This window comes from Marmota flaviventris, chromosome 9 (assembly GCF_047511675.1).
Source record: "Marmota flaviventris isolate mMarFla1 chromosome 9, mMarFla1.hap1, whole genome shotgun sequence".
In the NCBI taxonomy this organism is placed as follows: Eukaryota; Metazoa; Chordata; class Mammalia; order Rodentia; family Sciuridae; genus Marmota; species Marmota flaviventris.
In genome coordinates this window covers 8,663,741-8,690,866 of record NC_092506.1, presented here as the reverse complement: position 1 = coordinate 8,690,866, position 27,126 = coordinate 8,663,741, and the positions used below count along the sequence as shown (strand labels likewise).

General features: G+C 38.3%; 1 protein-coding gene across 2 annotated transcripts in view; it reads left to right on the top strand.

Moving 5' to 3' along the window:
- Rtn3 (reticulon 3) overlaps positions 1–27,126 on the top strand; it is a 63,495-nt gene that overhangs the window by 20,235 nt on the left and 16,134 nt on the right. Inside the window, exon 1 of one of the 2 annotated variants that reach the window (XM_071616090.1) lies at positions 7,426–9,721. The exons of the other annotated variant lie outside the window; for it this stretch is intronic. Within the exon in view, the coding sequence (XP_071472191.1) occupies positions 7,459–9,721 (2,263 nt within the window). The 5' untranslated portion in view covers positions 7,426–7,458. Of the gene's footprint in view, positions 1–7,425; positions 9,722–27,126 lie in introns of those variants that run through there. 2 annotated transcript variants of the gene reach the window in all.

Here is a 27,126-nt window from a genome sequence, read left to right as displayed (position 1 = left end):
TGGAAAGAGAATCCATCCATCATTCAGAATTGGAAAGCGTATTCAGAATTGCAAAGCATATTTACAATGATGAATGTTACATTCTCTTTGACTAATGAAGTAGGCATCTAGAATAGGAAGTTACATACTGAACTTCGGGGCAAGCATTGAGGAAAAAATTTTGCCAGTTACAGCCTTTTTAAAAAATTTTAAGCAAAACATTTTTCTTTGTACTTTAAAAGAGTCTTTTTGTTTAGGACCTAGCTTGGCTGCAAAGTGTCTGCTGGCTAACTTCCTATTTTGATGCTGTGGCTGAAAGTTGCTGATACTGTTTTGCACGGTGATTTGTCTTCTTGTTTTGTGAAAATGAGAAAATTCATGTGTAGGAAATCCTATACCTGAATATTTCAAGCCTCCTTTGTATGAATATGCATAGTATTTATGTGAAAAAGTAACAGTGGCACCATTTCCTCACTGATTAGGGTGGTTTTTTTCACATTATGGTTTCCTTTTAATTTGAAGGAATAAATTTTCTGCCAGATGTGCACACACCTGTAATCTCAGCTGCTTGAAGCTTGGGAGGCTGATGCAGGAGGATCCCAAGTTCAAAGCCAGCCTCAGCAACTCAGTGAGGCCCTTAAGCGACTTAGTGAGACCGTGTCTCAAAGTAAAAAATGAAAGAGGGCCAGGGAATGTGGCTCAGTGGTTAAGTACCCATAGGTTCAATTTCTGGTACCAAAGGGGGAAAAATTAATTTTCTAAGGGAGGGTATAGTAACCAGGTGGTAACTATTCCATAAGCTCTTGATTCTTTTTAGGAAAAATTCTTTGATATAACATCTAAAATTCATTATTGGGGCTGGGGTTGTGGCTCAGTGGTAGAATGCTTGCCTAGCATACATGAGGCACTGGGTTCGATCCTCAGCACCATATAAAAATAAAATAAAGGTATTGTGTCCACCTATAACTAAAAAATTTAAAAAATAATAAAAATAAATAAAATTTATTATTGCTTATTTCTAGATCAAATTGTTTGCAGTAATTAAATTAGAAACACTACTCATTGGAGAGACAGTGTGGGGAAAAAGTAAAGAGAAAATGTTTTAAAGTATAAAGTAAGCAATACTGAAGAATGTTTTTCAGCTCAACTTGATATGTACATGGTATTCACTTAGAAGTTTTTTTTCATAATGTTTTTAACTTCCCTTGTTCTTTAAGATAAAAATACTCCAGGCAGAAAATTGAAAAGTATTATTCAATTCCCAAACCAGATTTTCTAGTCAAATGGAACTTTTGCCTTATTTCAATCAAAATTTAGAATGTATGTTAAAATTAGTTTTTGTAGTGTTTTTGTTTTATTGTGTTTTGTGTGTGGGTGCTGGGGATGAAACCTAGGGCCTGCTGCATGTAGGTAAGTGCTCTACCACTGAGTCACACCCCACCCTCTACAAGTGTTTAAAACAGGCACAGAAGAATTGGCCCTGCTCCTTCCCCTGCTACCTCTAAGTTGTGCTCCTGAACAAGACCATCTATGATGAGGAGTGGCAGCCTCTTTCTGTAGGATTTTGGAAGAATAAAGTATTGGGGCTGATCTTTCCGCTCTTCTAAAACTAGTCCAATGGAAGAAAGCAGTGACCTGGGTGATGAGCTCTAAACTCCTCCAGGATTCTGGGTTAGTAAGTCAGAGATAAAGCCCAGTAAATACTGATAGTTGTCCTAAAGATTTACGGGATGCTAAAGGTTTGGGCAAAAGGCTGTTTGTATTATCTTGTTAAATTGTGCAGCTACTTGCACATTGAACTAAAAACATACTTTGACTTGGTGATGACCTGGCTTAGAATTTCTCATAGGTTAACTTGTCCACATGGGATCTAAGAGAACTTGGGATGCCAAAGGCATTTGGTTTGTACCAGCTGATTCAGAAGTTGTGTCACCCAAAATTTTGAAATGGATACAACCCCAAATTATTTAACTTTCTAGGAATGGTGGTGCACACCTGTAATCCCAGTGACTCAGGTGGCTGAAGTAGGAAGAGTGCAAGCTGAGGTCAGCCTTTGCAACTTAGACCCTGTCTCAAAAAAATCAAAAGAACTGGGAATGTTGCTCAGTGGTAGAGTATCCCTGGGTTCAATCCCCAGTACAAAAATATGTATATTTATTTTATTTGTGAATGATAGGAGTGAAAATATGAGTGAGAATTTCTGTATTATATGCCAGATACAGGTAGTTATGATTCAACAATATACATTTTTTTCTCCCCCTAATAAAAAAGTATAAGGTCTGGAGTCTTTGGAAAGATTTTTTTTTGGGGGGGTAGTATGTGGTGTTTGGGACATTTATGGGGGTTTACTAAATGCATGATACTGTTTTTGTTTTGTTACTGGGGATTGAACCCAGGGGCACTTAACCACAGAGCCACATCCCTGCCTTTTTATTTTTTTGAGACAGGCTTGCTAAGTTGGTTAGGGCCTCAGCCTCCTGAGTCACTGGGATTTGAAGCATGCACCTTGTTTTGTTTTTGAGAGTGGATCCTGCCCAGGCTGACCTTGAACCTTGGAATCCTCCTGCCTCAGCCTCCTAAGTAGCTGGATTTATAAACCTGTACCTCTGGGCCCAGCTGTTGATACTGTTCCTAACATGTATTAACTGATTTACTTCTGATAGCAATTCTAAAATTAGGTGATTTAATAACCCCATTTTTTTTAAAAGTAAAACTAAACAACTTACCCAGTGCCAGACAATAAGTGTGATGAAAGGACTTTTTTATCTTTTAATGAGAATTTTTTACTTGGGAATGGTAGAGAAATTTAGATTATGACTGCCAACATCATAAATCTATTAGATATATATAATATAAACATTAAATCCCACTGTCACAAATAACTCATTTAGGAAATGTTCATAATGAGACTTTTTTGGTGGTTTGTTGAGTGCATGTGAAGTGCTGTGTGTGTGTGTGTGTGTGTAATGCTAGAGGAACTCAAAGCCTCATGCATGTTAGGTAAGCACTCTTCTACTGAGCTACACCCCAGCCCACAGTAAATATTTTGAAATACAGGAAAAGTAATATACATTTTCTGAGACGTAAAGTAATCCAAAATGTTTTCACCAAGGAGTTGTATAGTGTATAGAATTTGAAAAACTAATAACCCTCAGGTTTCTCAGGGTTTTCTGCTATTTTTCCAGGTGCTGACTTGGACAGCACCAATGACCACTAAGGGCCATACTGACTAACTGAAAGAATCTTGGTTTAGGAGTGGTTTTAAAAGGCTTATTAGATTCTAGTCTTTGTTCTGCTTAATGTTTTTGTGTTTTTATAAACTTTTTGCTTCCAGTCCAGTTTTTTCCTTTGTCTTGGTACAAGTCAGCTGTGTCCAAGTTTGTTGGGGTTTCAGCCAGCCAAAAGAATTTCTTTTCATTTGCTGAAATTCTAAACAAGATCATTAAAATTAAAACATAAATGGAGATGTTACCTTCTTTGGCTACATGTGGGAAAATCTGGGTGTAATGAGAATTTACACCTGTATCTCACAATCGCTAAGGAATGAATGCAGCATTGAACTCTGTTTACCATCCAGGGTTGCCCTCAGAAAACACTATCCTAGCTGGGCATGGTGGCATTCACCTGTAATTCCAGGGACTTGGGAGGCTGAGGCAGGAGTATCAAAAGTTTGAGACTAGGGCTGGGGTTGTAGCTTAGTGGCAGAGTGCTTGCCTTGTACATGTGAGACACCGGGTTCCTCAGCACCTCATAAAAATAAACAAACAAAGATATTGTGTCCACCTACAACTTAATTTCTTTTTTTTTAAGTTTGAGACCAGCCTCAGCAACTTTGCAAGACCCTCTCTTAAAACAAAAATCAGGGCTGGGGTTGTAACTCAGTGATAGAGCACCCTTGGGTTTAATACCTAGTACAGGGGTGGGGGGAGAAGAAAAAACATTATCTACCCCAAACAGTAAGATAGGAAATCATTATTAAGGAACATGATTTAAATTATTTTTGTAAAATAAAATAAATTATTTTTGCATATAGAAGTCATTTTTAAGAATATTTAATAAACTGTTTGATGTTGTTCAGGCAATTATGGTACTCAGTAATGGACTCATTGGTACTCTGAGAATAGGGCTTCTTCTGACCTAACCTTGCAGTTTTTACCTTGTTCTACACCTAATTCATAACTTTTGGAGTGCTAGAGTTCAAGGAAGATAGGAGAAAAGCAAGAATTGATAAACTGACAAGTTTGTGTCCTACCAGAGCATAGAACATTTTTACCGTGTCTTTTTATTTTTCTAGTAATGATGCATTCTTTTATCAGCATTCATTTCAGTGCCATTTCATTTTCATTTCATGGTGCACTGCTACCACTGCCACTGACATTATTTTGCTTAGTGATTCGGCTTATGACTTTCCTTCCCTCTCGTTTTTTTAAGAATATTTTTTAGTTGTCAATGGATCTTTATTTTATTTATTTGTATGTGCTGCTGAGAATCAAACCTAGTGCCAGGCAAATGCTCTACCACTGAGCCATAATCCCAGCCCCTCCTCCCCACTTTTTAATTCCATAAATGCAAGGTTTTGTTTTTGTTTTTTCCTGTTTTGTTCACTGTTTTAAAGGCAGTCACTAAAACATTGTCTAGTACATGGTGGGCACTCAATAAATACTTGTTGAATTATAACTAATTTACTTTTCTTACTTTCATCTGTAAGATGACAGTTCATCTGAAATTTCCATTTCTGTAAAACATATAAGTTGAGCCACCCCTGTAGGTAGAATCAGTTTTGCTCACCTCAAAGTTTCATTCCTGTCTGAAGGGAGGACTCCTAGGCAGTTTTACTTTAACCCTGATTTGGTCCATGAATGTTTTCTGATAGAAACAATGACCATGACGTCCAAAAACAATTTTTTTAAAATATTTATTTTTTAGTTAGAGGTAGATGCAATATCTTTTTTATTTTTATGTGGTGCTGAGGATTGAACCCAGTGATTCTGCTTATTACTTTCCTTCCCTCTCCTTTTTTTAAAAATATTTTTTAGTTGTCAATGGATCTTTATTTTATTTATTTGTATGTGCTGCTGAGAATCGAACCCAGTGCCAGGCAAGTGCTCTACTCCTGAGCCACAACTCAGACCCTGTAAGATGACAGTTCAATGCCTACCTCACGCATGGTAGGCGAGCGCTCTTCCTCTGAGCCACAACCCCAGTCCCCCAATAATAATTTATGACCCAGTTTTCAGAATATTTCTGATTTAAATGTGGTTGATAATACTTAAAACTTCAGCTTTTGGGACTTTTTAATGCACAATGCTGGGCTTCATTTATCGTATACTCTTAATCCTGTCATGCTAAATATTGGGACTGTGTTTCTTACATTAGAACTAAATCTGAATTATAATTTACTTCAAATATTTTCTGTCCTAGCAGTACAGTTTTACAACCAAAGTTCAGCAATTTTTCATCTATAAAGATTCTTTTTTCTAATACCCAGATTATAGTTTTACTGAGCTATTTATCATTCTAAAGCTATTGATCTGAGCCATAGCTCAGGTCCTGTTTCATCAAATATCAGTGATATGTCAAAGTAAGGGAACTCTATATAGCATTTGGAAACATTTTTATAGTAGTAGAATTTATTTATTGTAAGATTTATTTTCAATTTAATAAGTTTGAGGTCAGAACTTTGCTTTTATCTAATATGATTATTCGGGTTCTCACATGAAAAAGAGAACATTAGCTAAATAATAGTCACCCAAAAGAATTTCTCTTTGACGTTTTCCCAATTCTTCATTCATGCTCAAGGCATTGCTGTTCTGAGCCTACTTAGATTTCATATGCTGAATCTTTAATTCATTTATTTGGAATTGTTTATCTAAGACCTACTTTGTTCCAGCTCCGGTTATATAACATATATAACAGAGTGCATGAAAGACAGACAGTGCCTTCCCTTGCGATGGTTGTTTTTATCTTTTTCTGAAATAAAAACTTGCTAGATTTGAAAGTTAGGAAACAATGTGGTAAATTAATGGCTAGTGGTATTAATAACTGTTAAAAAATGCACCAATAATAGAAATAATGCATTCTTAAGAGAGAGAGAGAGAGAATTTTAATATTTATTTTTTAGTTTTTGGTGGACACAACATCTTTGTTTGTATGTGGTGCTGAGGATCGAACCTGGGCCGCACGCATGCCAGGCGAGCACGCTACCGCTTGAGCCACATCCCCAGCCCCTTATTGGTGCATTTTACAATTATACATAATAGTAGGATTTGTACATGCACACAGTAAAACAGTATAACTTGGTCAGTTTCATTCTCCAATACACCACTTTTATTTTAAAAGGAATTCTGGATGGAGTTAACTCTGTCTTAACCAAAGAAACCAATTGGCACTGTTGAATTTTGCTTAAAATGGCAAGTTGGTACAAGAGATTTGGGAGCAAGCCATTCATACACAGGACAGAGCTTTCTTGGGGGTAGAATAGAATAATTTTAATCTCATTTTCAGGTTCAGGAAAGGGATGCTATCTCTCTTAAAGATCAAAAAGAAATATGAGGATGGGCACGGTGGCACATGCCTGTAATCCCAGTGATTTGGGAGGCTGAGGCAGGAGGATTTCGAGTTCAAAGCCAGCTTCAGCAACTTGGCATGACACTGCTACTTAGCAACTCGGCAAGACCCTGTCTCTAAATAAAATACAAAAAAGGGATGAGGATATGTGGTCCAGTGGTTAAATGCCCCTGGGTTCAATCTTCGGTACCAAAAAAAAGGAACTCTGACCATTCTTTTTTCCTTCTCAGATTGTGGGAATGTAACAGTGGATTTATAGAGGCAGTGTGATTTTAAATTGTTCAGCTTACACATAAAAGTATTTCAGGGGCTGGGGTTGTGGCTCAGTGGTAGAGTGCTTGCCTCGCAGGTATGAGACACTGGGTTTGATCCTCAGCACCACATAAAAATAAGTAAAATAAAGATTTTTTTTTTTTAAGTATTTCAGTGCTTCAGAGCATTTAAGGTATTTGTTTTGTATTGATTGTGTTGCTTCTGTTGTGTAACCCACAAAAAGAAAAAAACTACCCCAAATTTTCCAATACTATCACCCTTCTTTATGTTTCACTTTTGCAGGGGGAAAAGTAAACTAATTAAAAATTTTTTGTTGTGGAAATTTTTTGTCATTTGCAGTTTTTAGCATGTTATGGCTTTCCTGTTTCCATGTTGGCAATTTTATGCATGTCTTGTAAGATAACTGTTGATCATTGCTTTGTTACATATTTGTGTGTGTTTGTATAAATATATATGTACACACACACACACCCCGTGTGTGTATATGTGTGTGTTTGTGTATAATTTAAAAATAAAAAGCATGCTGCTTGGCCTGACTAGCTAATGTGTGATTGTACCTGGTAAACAATTTTTTTCTTTCAAATTTTGACCATAGTGGAATTGAGCTCTCTTTGCTCTGATGAGCCACCTTCAGAAATTATGACTTCCTCCTTTCTTTCATCCTCTGAAACACTTAACTCTGACCCTGCAACACTACAAGGAGAAAAAAATGAAGTGTTAGGCAGCCAGCCTGTTATAGCCAAAGAAGGAAAAGATCACTTGGCTTTTCTACTACATATGAAAAAGATGGAAAAGCCTCAGGGGACCTGCAAAGACAGAGCAGACTCTCCAGTTTCTCTTGCAGCAGGAAGAGTTCCTTGTAATCAACCTTCCATTCCAGCCAGTTTCCCAGAGCGTCCTGCTTTTCTCCTAAAGGAAGCCTGTCAAGTAGAAGAGCAAATAAATAAAGATCAACAGTCCAAGAACTCAAATCAGGTACTGAATAGGGAGGATAAAACTGCATTGGATGTTGATGACAGTTTCACTTTGCCAGTTGCCCAGAAACTACCCACTGAGCAGTCTAATGAAGAAGGCACTAGAACATATTCCTTGTCCCCCTCTGAAGTTTCAGGTGGTGGTATTATAGAAAAAGATTCCCCTGAATCACCATTTGAAGTAATTATTGACAAAGCAGCATTTGACAGAGAATTTAAAGATTCATATAAGGAGAGTGCAAATGATTTGGGTGGCTGGGCAGTGTACACTGATATAGAATCATCTGCAGACATGTCAGAGACTAATGACAAAGTGTTTCCACTGAGAAATAGAGAGACAGGGCGTTACCCATCCTCTGCATTACTCACTAGACAGTTTTCACACACAACTGCAGCATTGGAAGAGGTGTCTAGATGTGTGAATGATATACATAACTTTACTAATGAAATATTGACTTGGGACTTGGTTCCCCAAGTGAAACAACAGACTGATAAATCTTCTGACTACCCCACAAAAAGTGCAGGACTTGACAGGAGTGAATATCATTCAGAAATCCCAGTGGTAAATCTTAGGACAAACACTTACCAGAAAATTCCTGCATGTTCTATCAACGAGAGCACATCTATCACCAAAATCACAGGTGATTGGGAAGACACATCTCTCCCACAAGAAAATGCTATCATTGGAAAACCTGTAAGTGACCATCTCATTTCCACAAAAGAAGTCAATGTCAAAGGTGTACAAGGTGATAAACAGAAACAAGATGACATACTTCCAGAGTTGCCTGGATCTCCATGTGAGAAACATGTCTCTTTGGGTTCTGGAGTGGCCACAGTGAAAGTGGTTTTACCTGATGACATCCTGAAGGATGAAACAAACTGGCAGATCTCTGTGCCAGAAGAAATCACAGAGGCAGATAGTTCTGGTGAGTCTGATGACACAGTAATAGAGGACATCACAGCAGAGAGATCATTTGAAAATAGGATTCACACTGAAAAACCTTTCTCTGTTCCAAATGCTGTTGTAAGAACAAATGAAATCAAAGAGACTCCCGGTTGTAAGGTAGAAAGTACAACATCTAAAAGCACTGAAGAGCTGGTCAGGGAGCCACATCAAACTCAGTCTGGTAGTCTTGGAAGGAGACCAGTTGGTGAGGCAGTGTGTTCACCAATACCTGGTATGAATGTTGTGTTGGAAAATGTAAGAGAGTCCAGTCCTGTGAGTGAAGGTGCTCCTGAAAAGCCCATTACAACTGAGAACCCAAAACTTCCTTCAACAGCACCTCCAAATGTTTTTAGTGAGACAGAATTCTCATTAAATGTGACAGCTTCTGCCACGTTGGAGTCATTATATGGAAATCATATTAGAGACATAGATGATTCCTCCCCAGAGGACTTGATGGCAGCCTTAACAGAAACCAGAGAGAAAGGAATACTAGGTAAAGAGGAAGGAACTGATTCTGAAGCATTGTCACAGAAGCCAGCTTCTCCTGTAGAAGTCTCATCTGAGAGTGAGTCAAATAGTTCAAGCAAAAACAGTGCAAAATGCAAAGAAACAAATGGAAGTGACTTTCTGGATGTTTTTACTACCTGTGGGACTCCAGTGGTATCTCTTGACTTAGAACAGGAGCAGCTCACAATCAGAGCCCTGAAAGAGTTAGGTGAAAGGCAGGGTGAGGAGCTACCTTCTGTGCAGGGTGAAGAATCTCCTTCTGAAGAAAGACTCAAGCAGACATTTGCTCCAGAACCTTGGCCACAGAGATCAGATGACATCCTAGAACATACAGATGTTAAGACTGGCTCTGATCTTGGGATTTCCAAAAAGCCCACTATTATCAAAGAAACTAGGGTAGATATTATTTCCAGCTTTAGCAAGACTGAACTGGTAAACAAGCATGTCCTACCAAGACTTCTGACAGACTTCTCAGGTAACCATTTATATTAGAAATATTGCATGTGATTAATTCAGCTGTGATTGATTACTTATCAGAGTGCCTTTTCTTAGTATCAGAGTGCCTTTTCTTAGTCTCTGGTTTATGCCTATAGAATTATAGCTGGGATACCACACCCTGTATGGTGGGGGAAGGCAAAGTGTTTTTGTTTTTGTCTTTTATGATCACTTGATTTGATTTCCCTATACCAGTATTCCCTGAAGCAGTAAACCACTTTGTAAAATTAATTTTCCCTGAAAGAAATGTCTTAATATTTCAATTATATTTCAGGGTCCTTCTTTCCTTTTAGGTTAGCCTGAAGGTGAATACTGCTTTTAAGGATAGCATTACATTGATCTGGCTAAGCACTTGCCTGGCATGCAGAAGGCCCTGGGTTTGATCCCCATACTGCCAGGAAAAAAATCATCATGTTCTAATTTATTTACAAAATAATTTTTAAATCTCCATAACAATTACACTGCTGGGCACTTGGGTTTTTTTGATAGAGACCTTGTGAAATCTACTTAGCAATCAAAGATAAAGGAATTCCTGTTGGGAAAGACAGTAAATGAAAGTTTTAATTAATTTAGTCATATACCACAGAGATTTAATGCTCTGAAAGTAGGTAATCAGTATTAAAATACTCTTTTGCAGTAATACTTAAGAGAACTTTGTGAATTCTTGTACTTTGGACTTTAATATTCTTCAGGCCACAACTCATTAGATGGTACCAGAAGCCCTTCCTCTTATCTCATATTTGAAATCATCCATTTCCTCATAATTATTGGCTTTCATTTAGATTACTTCAAGTGCTGTCTCTTCTAGGGTCACAAAGAGACAAAAAATAAGGCTATTTAAAGCCCTTTGTAAATGGTCCCTGACCTCCAATCTAATACCCCAATTCTATTCTAACTGTATACATACTGTTAGATGCAACCTAGGGATCTGTGGTTTCAGAATATTTTTGATAATAGACCCTTTTTTCCAGATGAAATCATACATAGAGTTATAATGCTGCAAAAATATTAGGATAAATGTACTTATATTTGATTACATTTTTAACTTTTTATAAATGTATTTCCTTACTGAAGATCATAGACAGATTACTTAATCTTTCTAAATTTTATTTTCAACTTTTAGATACCGGGAATTAACCCAGGGGTGCTTTGCCACTTTGCCACTGAGCTACATTCCCAGCCCTTTTTATTTTTTATTTTGAGATGGGCTATTACTAGTTGCTGAGGATCTCCCTACATGACTGAGGTTGACCCCAAACTTGTAGTCCTCCCGTCTCAGCCTCCCAAGTCACTGGGATTACAGATATGTGCCACCATGATTGTGTTAATCCACGATGCAAAGAAAAGACCACTGAACTCCAATTTTGAATTAAACTAAAGCAAGCTTATATTTGTGTACACAGGAAGTGGCCAGGACTGTCTCTCCGAAAACCTTGGGCTAGAGATCAGTACCCCAGCTCTCTAGGAACACAGTTTCATAGCACAAAAAATCACAAAGGGGGATGTCTTGAGAACCTACAGATAACAGGATTTTGACAAGCATAATACAAAGGCAGATAGTAGGTTAATGATCTACATGGCTTAACATTTCAAGGTAGGGTATAAAGTTAGATCCATCAGAATTTATGAAGTGCCATTGAGGTTTCAGAGAGGGTTGTTACTTGGTCAGGGAAAGCCAGGCATGGTTGAGTTCAAGGCATGGGCAGGAATTCCAAACAAGTTTAGAGATCGCAATAATTTATAGTAAAACAGAAATTAACTTTTTATGACTTTGTGACGAGATGGCTCCCAGTCTTAAAATGGAATAAGACTGGGTTCATCACTTGGCCTAAATTTTAAATATTAAAATTGAGAGAATGATCATACTTAATCCTATAATGCTACTTATTATAAGGGTTGAATGTGAAAAACGCAGGCATTGTATTCTCTAGTATATAGTGAATATTCAGTCAGATAGGGCACCACGCATGGGTCCTGGTACATAATGTGTACTGGATAATTATTTCTTGAGTTATCAGTACATCAAGGTTTTGTTTTTATTTTTGTTTTGTGGTACTGGGCATTGAACCCAGGAGTTCTCTAGTTACCCTGAGCTACATCTAGCCCTTTTTCTTTTTTTTTTTTTTTGGCGGGTGAGGGGTTACCATGGATTGAACTCAGGGGTACTCAACCGCTGAGCCACATCCCTAGCCCAATTTTTTTGTATTTTATTTAGAGACAGGGTCTCACAGAGTTGGTTAGTGCCTTGCTAAGTTGCTGATGCCGTCTTTGAACTCTCAGTCCTCCTGTCTCAGCCTCCCAAGCCATTGGGATTACAGGCATGCGCCACCGTGCCCAGCTGTTTTTCTTATTTTAAGACAAGGACTTGATAAATTGCCAAAGCTGGACTTGCCTTTTTTTTTGGTGTGGGGGAGGGGGTTTCCAGGGATTGAACTCAGGGGCACTTGACCACTAAGCCACATCTACGCACTATTTTGTATTCTATTTGTAGACAGGGTCTCACTGAGTTATTCAGCACCTAACTTTCACTGAGGCTGGCTTTGAACTTGTGATCCTCCTGCCTCAGCCTCGCAAACTCTGGGATTACAGGAGCTGCCCCCAGCTGGACTTGAAATTTTCAATTTTTTTATATATATTTTTTAGTTTTTGGGCTGGGGATATAGCTCAGTTGGTAGAGTGCTTGCCTCACATACACAAGGCCCTGGGTTCAATCCACAGTGACACACAAAAAACAGAATTTTTTCTTAATTGTTGATGGGCCTTTATTATATTTTTATTTATACATGGTGCTGAGACTTGAACCCAGTGCTTCACACATGTTAGGCAAGTACTCTACCACTGAACCACAACCCCAGCCTCTGGACTTGAATTGGTTTTTTGCAGGGGTGGGTACTGGGTACTGAATTTGGGGGCACTCAGCCACTGAGCCACATCCCCAGCCCTATTTTGTATTTAATTTAGAGACAGGGTCTCACTGAGTTGCTTAGCGCCTCGCCATTGCTGAGGCTGGCTTTGAACTCATGATTTTCCTGTCTCAGCCTCCCAAGCCACTGGGATTACAGGCCTAGATCATCATGGGGCTTGTTTTGTTTTGGGGGTGCTGGGAATTGAACCCTGGGCCTCACGTGTATTAAGTGAATGCTCTATGTCTTAACCACACCCCCATCCTTGAGGTTTTAGAGTAAACCCCAAATTTTAAATAATTCAGAATAGCAGTATACTCTAGTAATTGACTACTGTTGAACTTAAAGAATGCTAGTTTAGCCTGGCATGGTGACGCAAGCCTGGAATCCCAGCAATTCAGAAGGTTGAATTAGGAGGATCACAAGTTCAAAGCCAGCCTCAGCATAATCAACTGAGAGAGACCCTCCCAAAATAAAACATAAAAAGGGCTGGGTATGGCCCACTGGTTAAGTGCCCCTGGGTTCAATCCCCAGGATCCAAAAAAAAAAAAAGGAGTGCTAGTTTATAATATTGTTAAATTTGGATTAAGGAACATCTGGTTCTAATTCATGCTTTATTGTGCTTAGAAGAGGCCTGAGTTTCTTTACATGTAAAATGAGGATGTTGAAGTAGATGGTCTTCAATTATTTCAATAAGGATTGTCTGACTCTGAACATTGTAGATTTTTTCCTGTGTGGTTGTTGTTGTAATTATTACATGTGGTTACTTTTGAGTGATGAGGCTACAGAAATTAGGCTACAAAAACTCCAGTGTCTAATTCTGGCACTTTCATGTATAAGTGTGGTCTCGGACAATTGCTTTAACTGGTTTAGCATCTTCCTTTGTTAATAGGGTGATGGTAATTACTTTGCCATGCTTTATGTGTTGTTGTAAATAAAGAACTGTGCAAATATTAGAAATGATTAGTAATTTGCAACTGAGTTGTTTAATCTATGAGAAATGAAAAGGGCTTTGGAAAATTCATCGTATTTATCACTGATCAAATTCTGTGATTAGTAGATATTTTTAGATGACAAATAAGACTGATATAATTAGAGTTGAAAGGTCTTCCTTTGCATGTTTAAAAATTGAAAGCCTTGTTAAATTATTTTATGAATAAATCTATAAAATATAAACTATTTCAGTAAAATGTATTATCTTCTATAGTCTTTCTTAAAATAAAAACAGTTCTTTAATTATGTTCTAAAGTTGCTGGGCAGAAATATACCAAAGAAATAATGAAAAATTATTATTATATACCAGTTTATAATGAGGCATTTATGATATTATAGTTAGTTGCTCAGTAATTATGGTATGATATTCTCTAACAATTTATAGGGGGTGGAATTAGATCCCTTCTTCATATACTTATTTTGGTAAAGATAGTTTTTGCTTTGGGGTATCCAGATTGGCAAGAATTGCAAGGAAACAGGCTTGGTGATGGTGTATTATACACTGCTAACCTTTCTGAGAGGCGGTTAGGTAATTTGTAATAAAAACCTGTCGTAGCAATTTATTTTATTCCTTGCATTTCTCCCTTTCCTGCTGCCCAGTTAGGCCCCAGAGAGTCATAGGACATGTGATCATCTGGTTTGTGCCCCATGGGACTTGGAGGAGGGTGCCCTCTCTTTAGACTCTGGTGTAAGCTCATCTGCCTCAATTTCTCTTGTGGGGGCTACACAATGAGAGCAAGGCCTCAGTTCAGGCTGGAGGTGGGAGAGGGAGAGCTTGGAGTAGGGTAGGGGCGGCACTGGTTCACAGTGGGGGCTCTATATGGAGAATTTGTGATTTCCCCCTCTCTAAGATTGGCCCAACCAATGGGAATTGGTGACTGTGTACAGATTCCAAAGAGACCTGTGTTGATGGCCTAATGTGATATTTGAAGGGTAGATGCCTTTATATCCTCTTCAAATAGAACTCTTAAAATATGGGAATGATAGTGATAGAGTAGATGAGCTAATAGCAGAGAGGAACAAGAACCCAAAAGAATCTCATTTTTCCGCAAACAAATAATGCCTATAAATACATTCACTCTAAAAAGAGGAAGTCTTTGGGTCTGGGGTGAGATTGGATGTGAGTTTCAGTTTTCTGTGGGGAAAGTCCACTGTTGTCTGCCCACCTCAGCTGCCTTTTCAGGTATGCCTTTTCTATGCCCCACCCTGGCATAGAAAGATGGAGGAATGTGAGCACATGTGATTGGAGTGCCCCTAGACCTGCTGCTCCTCTCTTGCTTTATGCAGACCCTGGTCCACCTGCCTGGCTGAACTCTGCACTGTAAACCCTCTGCAGATAGATGACAGAGTGAAGTTAACCTTGCAGGCCAGCCAATAGTGACTGGCTTAGAATCAGCCAACCAGCTACTGATGGCTAGGTGGCTTGGGTACATGTCTGCCAACCTGGAATTGCTGGAACCCATTATTTCCTGCCACATCCCACAGGACTTGCAGAACTGGAATTGGACTTCATTTTAGTTAGCTTTTCATCATTGTGACAAAAAAAACCTGACAAGAACAACTTAGAGAAGGAATAGCTTATTTTGGCTGACAGTTTTAGAGGTTCATTTCATGGTAGGCTAATTCCCTAGCTCTGGGCCTAAGGTCAGATCGAACACATGGTAGAAAGGTGTGGCAGAGGAAAGCTGCTCAGTTCATGACATCCAGGAAGCAGAAAACCCTAGCAATTTATTCTAAGAAAAGAAATTTATATGCAAAAATAACTACAAAGATGATTATTGTGGCACTGATTATGGTGGTGGCACATCTCAATGTCTTTTTTATTTATTTATTTATTAGTTGTTGATGGACGTTTATTTATTTATATGTGGTGCTGAGAATTGAACTCAGTGCCTCATGCATGCTCTGCAAGCACACTACCACTGAGCCACAACCCCAGCCCCCCATCTCAATGTCTTTAACAATTGGTTGAGTACATATGACATACCTAAGCAACAGAATATTTATTGTACAGTCATTGAAGTTGTTATAGGTGTTTGTTTTTAAGAAACAGAAAAAATACAGAAAAGTACGAAGATGAACGCGTGTCTCTACTCATAGAATTAACTTCTATTAATTGTTAACATGGGTGGTCCTATTTTTTTCCGAACTAAAATGCCCTTTGATTGCTACCTGACCCACTAAATTCTTCCCCTCACTTCCTAAGAGGTAACAGCCATCATGAATCTGGTACATCTTTGTAGTTTTGTTTGTTTTTAAATATTATTATAGTTGAGTATTTTGCATTGAGCACGTAGCCGTTTTTATGACAGGATGCATGCTTAAAGTAGAAAACAAGTGAGTTACAAAACAAAGTATACAGAAGGATCCCTATTTTGGTATCATTAAAAGTGAATTTATGGGCTGGGGATGTGGCTCAAGCAGTAACACGCTTGCCTGGCATGTGCAGGGTGCTGGGTTCAATCCTCAGCACCACATAAAAACAAAATAAAGATGTTGTGTCCACCGAAAGCTAAAAAATAAAATATTAAAAAAATTCTCATTCATTCTCTCTCAAAAAAAAAAAAATAGTGAATTTATATACCCCCACACATAGTGAATCTCTCAAGTTTGTTGTTCTTGTGTGTCTGTTTTGTTTACCTACATTCTTAGCCCCTAAAGTAATTTTTTAAAACAGATCACAATGTTTTTTTTCTTTTATTATGGTCTAGTAGGCTTCTATTGGATGCAACCTTTCTTCATATAATTATACACTCTGCTTAAAAAACAAAGGTCGAAGACAATGGAGAATGAAAGAAGCAAGCAGATACTGAGAGAGTTGACAGTTGTAAGAAGAGACAACATGGAATTCATTTGCAGTTTTTACTGCTTTTAGCCAGAAGACAGGTTGAAGAAGTTGGCACCTGATCAGTTGCCTAAAACTTTCACAGAAAGTTACCTGAGGATGGAATTTGGGTCAGCCGCAACAAGTCAAGCACTAGATAATGAAGGGAGAAGGAATCCTGGAAAGGAAAGATGTAGACAATGAAAGCCTAAAATTCTATGCATAAGATGAACTCTGTGTATAACCTCTGTTTAATCCCTGAACCACGCATATACTCAAGATTCCAGGCAGACCAGCTAAAAGTAAAAAAACTGAACTGAGGTTTGAGGTACTACTTATTAGACCATAGTTTGCAATTTGGGTTTAACCAAATTTAATTGCATACTAAAACAAAAATATTAATATTCTCCAGAAGAATAAAAACAGTAGAAAGTAAGTAAATGAAAAAAATCAAAAAAAAAAAAAAAAAAAATATATATATATATATATATACACACACACACACACACACACTATGCTGTCAACAAGCACAAGAAACAAGGGTATTACCAGAAATAAAAATAAGACATGTTTTGGTAAAAGACAGCAGGAAATCTTGACAGTCATAAATTTATATGTTTCAAAATACATGAAGTAATAGTCAACAGAAATAAAGGGGAGAAGTGGGCAATTCTGTACTCATTATTGGAGATCTTTTTTTTGTTTGTTTTGTTTTGTCTTTTGGTACTGGGGATTGTACTCAGGGACAATCAACCACTGAGCCACATCTCCAGCCCCATTTTTTGGTATTTTATTTAGAGACAGGGTCTCACTGAGTTGCTTAGTGCCTTGCTTTCTATTTATTTATCTATTTCTCTATCTATCTATTTATTTATTTATTTTAGTTGTAGTTGGACACGATATTTATTTATTTTTATGTGGTGCTGAGGATCAAACCCAAGGCGCATACATGCTAGGCAAGTACTCTACCGCTGAGCCACAACCCCAGCCCCCATAGTGCCTTGCTTTTGATGAGACTGGCTTTGAGCTCATGATTCTCTTGTCTCAGCCTCCCACACTGGGATTACAAGCTTGTGCCACCACGCCTGGCTGGAGATTTAATACCTCTTTCTCAGTGATCAATAACCAATTAGACACACATTTCTGAACAATATGATCAACCACTTTGACCTAGGTGATATTTATAGAACACCCTGCTACCCTACAAATTGCAGAGTAAACTTCCTACCAGTAAATAAAGTATACATTCAACATTATAGACAACTGGCGGGGTCATAAAAAATTCTCTCAATTTCAAAGGAATTTATTATCTATTTTAGTGCTGGGGATTGAACCCAGAGGCATTTTACCACCAAGCCACATCCCCAGTCTTTTTTTTTGTGTGTGTGGTGCTGGGGATTGAACCCTTGGCCTTGTGAATTCAAGGCAAGCATTCTACCAACTGAGCTATATCCCCAGCCCTCCCAGTCTTCTTTATTTTTTATTTTGAGACCCTAATTTGTTAGGGTCTCACTAAAGTTGCTGAACTTGGCCTTGAACTTGGGATCCTTCCGCCCTCTGCCTCCTGAGTCACTAAGATTACAGTAGTGCACTACCATGTCCTGCTCTAAGGAATGTATATCATATAGAGTATATTCTAAGACCATAATGAAACAGATGTTAGAATAATGAAAATAAGTTATTTAGGAAAATTCTCAAATATTTGGGAATTAAATAAGACACTTTTACATGATCTATAAATAAAAAAATCATTAAAAAATTGAAATATTTTAAACTGACAATGAAAATAAAAACATCAGACTTGGACAATACAGTGCCAAGAAACTTATAGTTCTAAATAATCAGAAAAGAAAAAAAATCAAAGATCTAAGGTTTCAACTGGAGAAGGTAGTGAAAGGAGAACAAAACAAAACCCGAATAAGTAGAAGAAATGAAATAAAGGTAAGAGCAGAAATTAATAGAATTTAGAAAGATGGGGAATAGCTGGGCATAGTAGTACAGACCATAAATCCCAGTAACTCAGGAGGCTGAGGCAGGAGGATTGCAAGTTAAAGGCCAGCCTCAGTAATTTAGCAAGACCCTGTGTCGAAATGAAAAAATAAAAAGGGCAAGAGATGAGGCTCACTGGCAAAGTGCCCCTGGCTTTGATACCCAATACTATTTAAAAAAAAAAAAAAGGCTAATTATGGCTGGAGGGTGGTGGGCTCAGTGATAGAGCATTTACTTAGCATGTAAAAGACTGAGGAGCAGGGCGAGGTGGCATATGCCTGTAATCCCAGCAGCTCAGGAGGTGGAGGCAAGAGTATTGCAAGTTCAAAGCCAGCCTCAGCAATTTAGCAAGGCTCTGAGCAACTCAGTGAAACCCTGTCTCTCATAAAATACAAAATAGAGCTAGGGATGTGGCTCAGTGGTCGAGTGCCCCTGAGTTAAAAAACAAAAGGGCTGGGTGCTGGGGATGTAGCTCAGTGGTAAAGCTCTCTGGGGTTCAATCCCAAAAACCAAACAAAGGAGAATATACTTATGACTTTAGGATAGTCAGAGGTTTCATCGGTCACAGAATGCATTAAGCATAAAATTAATCAGACTTAAAATTTGTTCAATAAAAAACACCATTCATTTGGGAGAAAATACTGGCAAAATGTATTTAATGAAGAACTAGTATCTATGAAATAATTTTTTAAAAAGGACAAGCCAATAAAAGAAGTTGGACAGAACAGCTTATGACACTTCATAAAATAAGTTATGCAAATGACCAAAATCCAGCCAGGTGCAGTGGCACTCGCCTGTAATCCCAGCATCTTGGGAGGCTGAGGCAGAAGGATCCAAGTTCAAAGCCAGCCTCAACAACAGTGAGGCTCTAAGCAATTCAGACCCTGTCTCTAAATAAAATACAAAATAGGGCTGTGGATGTGGCTCAGTGGTTGAGTGCCCCTGAGTTTAATTCCTGGTACTCTCACCCCCCCCCAAAAAAAAATTACTAGTAATCCAATGTAAATGTGTTCAACATAATGAATCTTCACATAATTAAAATAAGATGCCACTACCCATCCATCCAGGTGGCTAAAGATTGACAACACCTAATGGTGGCAAAGTTATAGAATAACTATTGCTAAGAACGTATAGTACAATACTTAGAAAACTTAACACACACCTCCTCTCTGATTCAGCAACTCAACTGCAGAGAGAGAAAACATGTATTCACAAATACTTGTAAGTATTCATAGCGGTTTTATTCGTAATGACCCCATTGAAAATAGCCAACAGCCTATCAACAAAGTATAAATAACCTGTGATATAGCTGTTTTTTTTTTACACTTTTCATCAGTATAGATTAATAAAATATTATAGCCAGTGAAAGAAGCAGTAGAAAAAGAATACAAGCCAGACATATTAGTGCATGTCTGTAATTCCAGCAGCTAGGGAGGCTGAGGCAGGAGGATTTTGAGTTCAAAGTCAGCCTCAGCAACTTAGTGAAGTCCTAAGCAACTTGATGAGACCCTGTCTCTAAATAAAATACAAGAGAGGGCTGGGATGTAGCTCAGTGGTTAAGCGTCCCTAGGTTTAGTCCCCAGGACCGAAAAAAAAAAAAAAAAAAAAGAAGGGCTGTAGCTCGGTGGTAGAGTGCCTACCTTGCATGTGTGAGACACTGGGTTCGATCCTCAGCACCACGTAAAAATAAAGTATGTGTGAGGTTCTGGATTTGATCCCTATCATCATCAAAATAAATAAAAATGTACATATATGTATAAGAATACCTACTTCTTAGTTCCATGTGTATGAAACTGTAGAAGCAGCAAAATGGGGGGTGGGCGGGACACTGCTGCTTCTGGGGTATTGACTGTTATGTCCATCAGTTTTCCATTACTGTAACAAATACCTGAACTAATCAACTCATAAACAGAAAAGGCTTAATCTGACTCACAGTTTTAGAGATTTCAATCCATGGTGGGTTGGCCTTGGTGTTCTTGGACCTGTGGGGGCATATCATGGCAAGTAGCATGTGATGGAGGAGAGTTGCTCACCTCTTGGCCAGGACATGCAGCAACACGCCCTGTCACATAAAATTATTAGGTTTCACCACCTCTCAATACTGCTCCTCTGGGAATCAAGCCTTCAACACATGGGTCTTTGTGGGATACCAGATATTACAAAAACTATAGCAACTAGAATGGAGCATTTGGGAACATTTTTTGGGTATAGTAATATTCCATAGACTTACAGGATTATATAGGTGTGTGCACATCTTCAGACTCAGTGACTATATTGTATATTTCATTGTAAGTAAAATTCATATCTAAAGAAAAATGCCAAACTAATTTTGAACTTTAGAAATGATATATAGCCAGGAGCAGTGGTATATGCCTATAATCCTAGCAGCTCTGGAGGCCGAGGCAGGAGGATCGTGAGTTCAAAGCCAGCCTTAGCAACAATGAGGCACTAAGCAACTCATTGAGACCCTGTCTCTAAATAGAATACAGAATAGGGCTGGGGATTTGGCTCAGTGGTTGAGTGTCCCTAAATTCAATCCCTGGTACAAAAAAGAAAGAAAAAAAAAAGATATGCAAGCTGAAGTAGATTTTCTACTATCGGTAATTTACTTGGAAATGCATTTTTTTAAAAACATGCATGAATAGAAAGGTCAGGTCCAGTAAATCTTAAGTTTTCAATTCTGTGAATATTTCAGTGAGATTGACACAGGTGCAGGGCTGGGGATGTGGCTCAAGTGGTAGAGCACTCGCCTGGCATGCTTGCGGCCCCGGTTCAATCCTCAGCACCACATACAAATAAAGATGTTGTGTCCACCGAGAACTAAAAAATAAATATTAAAAATTTCTCTCTCTCTCTCTTTCTCTAAAAAAAAAGAAAAAATAAATTGACACAGGTGCATTAAAATTGGTTAGAAATCATAATCTAGAGCTTTAATATATAGTATTGCATTAATACTATGATGTAATTATATTTTATTATCATGTTATATACTAGCTTTTTATAAATGTTCCATATCTGGTCATGGAACAAAATAGTTAATAAATGGTGTTAGGTTGCACAACAATATGAAAAAACAATACTTTGGCCAAGATGATACATTTTATGATATGCATATTTTACCAGAGTAACAAAAATAATAGGAATGTAATTCAGTGATGGAGCATTAGCCTAGCATGCATAAGGCCCTGGGGTTTGATCCCAGCACTGCAAAAAAGAAATACAAAGATAAGATGTTAATTGTAAAATCCAGATGATGAGTCTATGGATGTTCACTCTAAACTCTTCTCAAATTTGCTATATGCTTGGGGAAAATAAAACAGAGGTGGGGAAGCTGTCCCAGTTATAATCAGATCCCCATGTTTCTCATGGTGGAAATACTTGGTAGAGCTGCTAGGGAAATAGAATAAGATCTCAGAACTCAGTATGTGCTTCAGCCTCCCAAGTAACTGGGATTATGAGCATGCACCACTGTGCCAGGCTAGAATCATTTTATGATCAAGGGACAATGTCAGGGAAGCTGAGTTTTCTTTGATATGTGAGATTTATTAATCAGTGTTACTGTCACATATTGTTATAGTCTGAAGCTCTATCCCATATCCACATTAGTTTACAAACTGCCAAAGAAGCACATGTGGTCAGATGTTGTGGGGCACACCTATAACTTTGCAGGACAAGCCCCGGCAACTTAGCAAGGCCCTATCTCAAAAGAAAGAGCTGGGGATGTGACTCAGTGGTAAAGCATCTCTGGGTTAAATACCCAGCACTCATAAAAAGAAGCATGTGTCCAAGTGTGTCAAACCATAGAAGAAATATGTTGACATAACCTCACTAGAATAGAAAGCTGAATTAGAAGTAATTAGGTGAGGGGCTGGGTGTGTGCGTCAGAACACATGACTAAGCACATGTGAAGCCCTGGGTTCTGTCCCCAGTACAAGAAGGTGGAGGGGTGGGGACATTAAACTACTTACTAAATTTGATTGATCTTTCACAGTTGTTAGCAATTAACTAGTGTTTTCCATTAGCTTCTGGAAGTTTAAATCTGTATTGAGTTTGTTGTTCCCTACACACACATACCACCACCACTTCATACCAGAGATTGAATCAGGGATACTTAATCATTGAGCTACATCCCCCAACTCTTTTTATGTTTCATTTTTGAGACAGGAGCTTGCTAAGTTCTCCAAACTGGCCTTGCTTGAAATCCTTCTGCCTCAGCCTCCTGAGTAGCTGAGGTGGCTGGCATGGGCTACCACAGTAGCTGTACTGTTTGAATTTGTAAATTGTATAGTTGTCCAACATATACAAAAACCTGCCAGTCTTAATGGGTGGGGGGATAGAAAACTAAGATTAGTGTTGTGTTTTATCCATTCCATCTTGATTGAGCATTGCATTTGTTATCTTTATTCTTTAGATAAACTAAGGACAGAAGTTCACATTTTCAGATCCACCCGGCTATCCAGTTGGGGAGGAGTAGTCAATGCCATTTTGTTTTCTGTGCTTTATAAATCTGAAATTGAGGGCAAAGGCGATGTTAGGTTATTTTAGTGAACGAAAAACTATTTTTTCTGAGTCTGAGAGAATGTTAGTTGAAAGGGTTTCCTACAAATTTCTTTGGCCTGCTGCCGACTTTTCTGCGGCCAAAGGCATGTGTGTCTGTATTTGACAGTGGCAGCTTTGTCTTCCTTCAATGATTCTTCTGTGCCATTTTCAGGGGAATTTCTTTGGTTAAGGCAATCTGTAGCAGAGCAGACTATTAACCCATTTCAGTGGCCACAAAATTTGAATCTAAAATTTACAAACATCATCTGCTCTCTTTTACAATTTACAAACATCATCTGCTCTCTATCAAAAAGAGAAATAATCCATGTGGAAATGCACGTCTTTTTCTTTACATAAATTGTTCTTTTTTTTTAAGTGCCTATTCACTCTTATTTGTTTATTTATTTATTTTTCAGTGCTGGGATGGAACCCAGGGCTTTATGTATTCTAGGCAAGCACTCTATCATTAAGGTACATCCCCCAGCTCAGGAGGTTGAGGCAGGAGGATCACAAGTTCAAAGCCAGCCTCAGCAATTTAGTTAGGCCCTAAGCAACTTAGACCCTGTGTCAAAACAAAAAGGGTTGGGGATGTGACTCGGTGGTTAAGCACCCCTGAGTTCAATCCCTGGTACCAGTAAATAAATTAATAAGCTACATTTCTGGCTTTCTCCTACATTAATGAACAGTTTTTCCTTTTGTGATCATAAAGTCTGGCACTTTTTTTCCATTTAATTATTTCACATGTTTAAATTTTCTTAGGTGTGTTACATATTGTTATATTTTGAAAAACTGTTGCAAGAAAAATAAACTGTACAGGTCCTTGAATTTTGTTCTTTTAAAATGACGTTAAAGTGGATTGACTACTAAACCTTGAAATTTCTTTCACACTTATTCCTTTTCAGAATAAGTGTTTGAACAGCCTTTCTTTTCTACTGAAGTGTGTACTTGGGAAATTAAATTGAGTTGACTTTTGGGAATGAGTGAACTTAGAATCAAACCAAGATCTTTCCCCAAATTGAGTAACAGAGTAAATGGGTAAGGAGTCAACAAGGTTCACTGCTGTTCCTGCTGAAAACCACTTAGGCTCATGTTTTTCCTTAGCCTGAGATTACCATGGTGTGTGCACATGCCCTCTTTTGGTGTATTATGGGTACTGCACCTGACATCCTTAAATAACATGGGCATTTTTAATTTTTAAATAACATGGGTTGGGCTGGGGATGTGGCTCAAGCGGTAGCGCGCTCGCCTGGCATGCGTGCGGCCCGGGTTCAATCCTCAGCACCACATACAAACAAAGATGTTGTGTCTGCCGAAAACTAAAAAATAAACATTAAAAAATTCTCTCTCCCTCCCTCCCTCCCTCCCTCCCTCCCTCCCTCCTTCCCTCTCCTCTCCTCTTTAAAAAAAAAAAAAATTAAATAACATGGGCATTTTTAATTTTTGCAATAAAGATAATAGGACTGCCAAACCATGGTGGCACATGCCTGTAATCCCAGCAACTTTGTAGTCTGAGTCAGGAAGATCACAAGTTCAAAGCCAGCCTCAGCAACTTAGCAAGACCCTAAGCAATTTAGTGACACCCTGTTGCTAAATAAAAAGTAAGAAGTCCTGGGGATGTGGCTCACTGGTTAAGTGCCTCTGGTTCAATCTGTGGTTTAAAAAAAAAAAAAAGTAATATGACCATATTATAGAAGACTTGGAAAATAAAAAGAAGGAATTGCTGGGTGTGGTGGCACACACCTGTAATCCCAGCAGCTCAGGAGGCTAAGGCAGGAAGATAGTGAGTTCAAAGCCAGCCTCAGCAAAAGCGGAGCACTAAGCAGCTCAGTGAGGAATTATTTATAATCCCACCATCAATAGAAACACTCTTGGTTGTTACTGCCATTCTTTTTCAGAAGCTTCATTGCCACAAGCAAAATAACTTGATGATTTGATTTTAAGAGGCCTTTAAAGTAGGTTCAAGTAATAAAAAGATTTTGCACAGCACAATAATTTGTCACAAGATTTTAAACATTGACATAGCTAGAAAAAAATTCTTTCAAATGAAAATAAAATTTAGGTAACATGATATTAAAGATAAAGTTATAATCTAAAAGGTAAAGAGACACTGGCTTTGAAAATTTTTGGCCTATTTTTCCAGTACCCAATGGAAGTCATGGGGGCCAGTTCTCTTTAGGACTTTTGGAAGAGATTAGCCAAAAAAGTTTTTTCATTGTGTCTCCACAAGATTGTATACTAGTGGAACAGAAGATTCTTAGCCCATCAACTCTCAGTGGTTGTCTTCTGTTTCAGAGTAGCCAAGATACACTCAATTCACCCAGTGAAAAGGACGTTCCATGTCTGTACCAGAGGTTCCCTTGAGCAGTGATTCTCTACTTGAGGCATCAGAATCTCTAGGGAAGTGGTACAGGCCTGTATTCCCAGCACTTGGGAGACTGAGGCAGGAGGATCTCAAGTTTGAGGTCAGTCTAGGCAACATAGGGAGATCCTGTCTCCAAAAATAAAAGGGGTTAAGGGCATAGCTCAATAGTAAAGCACCTCTGGGCTCAAACTCCCATAATACAAAAAATTAAAAAATAAGAAAGAATCTTTAGAGAAGCAACTGTTTGTTTGCAGCATGGAAAAAGGTCATGTTTTGAACCTCCCTAGAGTCGGGGCCCACTTCCCATCTTGCAGTCTGTTTCTCTTCTCACATTCAAGTGAGAGCCACAGGGGTGGTACAATATCCTCTAAGTAGTCTGCTTGTATGAATTAAATTATAGTCGCTGGGGCTGGGGCTGGGGCTCAGTGGTACAGTGCTTGTCTAGCATGTGTGAAGCACTGGGTTTGATTCTCAGCACCACATATAAGTAAATAAAGGTCCATCAACAACTAATAAAATCTTTTTTAAAAATTATAGTCATAAAAATGTTTAAGGATCTTCTATGAAAATTAATCAAAATTAAGATCTTTATTTTCCTATGTAAATTCAAGAAGGTAGACTTTATGTGTCCCTGTTGTTAAATTGAAGGAGATGAAAGAGGAGTAAGAATGAGCCCTGTTTCCGTATTTCGATCTTGGGTTAATAGGTATATTTGTGAGTGGTTGGTAGAACTCCCCTCCCCCTCCTGGTACTGGGGGTTGAATTTAAGGCCTGGCATATTTGTTTATTTTGATGTTGCTAGGGGTGAAACCCAGAGCCTCACACATGTTCTACCATTGAGTTATATTCCCCCAGCCCTCTAATTGTTCTTTTTAGTTTCCTAAGGTTGAAGCCAATACCACTGGTTTGCTTCTTTAATACAGGCACGTTCATGGTGTCATTATTCCTCTACTGCTTTAGAGTAGCTACTTTTATAGCTGTATCCCACAACTATTAATGTGTTTTCATTCTCATTCAATTCAAAATATTTTATTTTCGTGTTGATTTCTTGTTTGACTCATGGATTGTTTAGAAATGTGGTATTTAGTTTATAGATATTGAGGATTGTCTGGGTATTTTATATGATTATCTTGTAATTAGCATAATTAACTTGAGGGCTGCAAGTGAAGCCAAGTGGTAGAGCATGCACAGGGCCCTGGTTCCATCCCCCAACCTCATGCAGAAAAGTGACTTGAATCCTTTTAGGTTTATTGGGATTATTTGATGGTTCAGGATTTAGTTCATATAAATGTTGGTAAATGTTTCATGCATATGTGTATATTCTGCTTTGGTTGAATAGGGTGTTCTATAATGTCAGGAAGGTCAAATTGGTTGACAGTGTTATTCAAGTCTTCTGTATTTTCATTGGCTTTCCACTTGTTCTACCAATTATGGAGAAAGGGGGTTTGAAATCTGTCTATAATTGTGAATTTATTTCACTTTTTAAATATACATAAGTCAAGAATTTAAGTTCATTCATTCAATGTGTATAATTCAGGATCACTGGTTCTCCCCCACGCCCCAGTGGTGCTGGAGATTGAACCCAGGACCTTGTGTATATGAGGCAAGCCCTCTACCAACTGAGCTATATCCCCAGCCCCTCAGTGGTTTTTATATGGCTTTTACTACAGGTTTGTGTAACCATTACAACAGTCTAATTTTTTATGATTTTAGTCCCCCTGAAAAAGAAACCCAGGAAACTGTGACAAGCGTATGTGATTCCATCTGCTTGGGAG